The 721-nt window shown below is 55.5% G+C and overlaps 1 protein-coding gene across 2 annotated transcripts in view; it reads left to right on the plus strand.

Annotated features, from left to right (window-relative positions):
• The window catches only part of RBM47 (RNA binding motif protein 47), a 7,579-nt gene that overhangs the window by 6,645 nt on the left and 213 nt on the right, over window positions 1-721 (plus strand). For both annotated transcript variants that reach the window (XM_010140633.1, XM_010140634.1), the window contains 2 exons: window positions 19-71; window positions 548-714. In XM_010140633.1, the coding sequence (XP_010138935.1) occupies window positions 19-71; window positions 548-714 (220 nt within the window). The remainder of the gene's footprint in view (window positions 1-18; window positions 72-547; window positions 715-721) is intronic.

Genomic DNA, 721 nt, shown 5'->3' on the forward strand with positions numbered 1-721 from the left:
CGGCCCGCCCTGCGCGCCCGGCTCCAGCCGCAGCTGTAATACCAGCCGTCTCAACGCCTCCCCCGTTCCAGGTGAGTTCAGCACTTAAGTCCTGCTTCCCGTATATCCCACTTCCCATATGTCCCACTTCCCAACCATCCTGCTTCCCATACATCCTGCTCTGCATACCCATGGTGGGGGAAGAGCCTGGCCTCTTGCCCTGCTCCCGCTCAAGAGATGCTGTTGAGAAGGTTACAGTGCCAAGCAGCCCTGCAGTTCATCTGACCTGTCTTACACATCTGTACCTTGGACTGCTGCTCTCCCCACTATGGGGGACCCAAATCTGGAAGGAAGGGAAGAGCCCCTAATAATGGCATAACACTTATTCAGTAGGGCACATGCTGCCTACCCTTCCATTCCCCCCTCTCCTTCTAGAGGGTTTGCAATTCAGCAGGTGGAACCACAGAATCATCTGGTTGGAAGAGACCTTTAAGATCATCAAGGAAATGGGATATTACAGCAATTTAAGCACTTTTCTTGAGGTCTGAACCAGGTGCTTTCCTTGCAGGGCCGCCCCATCACACCAGTGTACACCATGGCTCCCAACGTGCAGCGCATCCCCGCCGCTGGGATTTATGGGACAAGTTATGTGCCATTCGCAGCACCTGCTGCAGCAACAGCTACAATAGCCACGCTACAGAAAAACGCTGCCGCCGCCGCCGCTGCTGCCGCTGCTGCCTCT

The sequence above is a fragment of the Buceros rhinoceros genome, unplaced genomic scaffold, assembly GCF_000710305.1.
Source record: "Buceros rhinoceros silvestris isolate BGI_N320 unplaced genomic scaffold, ASM71030v1 scaffold12447, whole genome shotgun sequence".
Lineage (NCBI taxonomy): Eukaryota > Metazoa > Chordata > Aves > Bucerotiformes > Bucerotidae > Buceros > Buceros rhinoceros.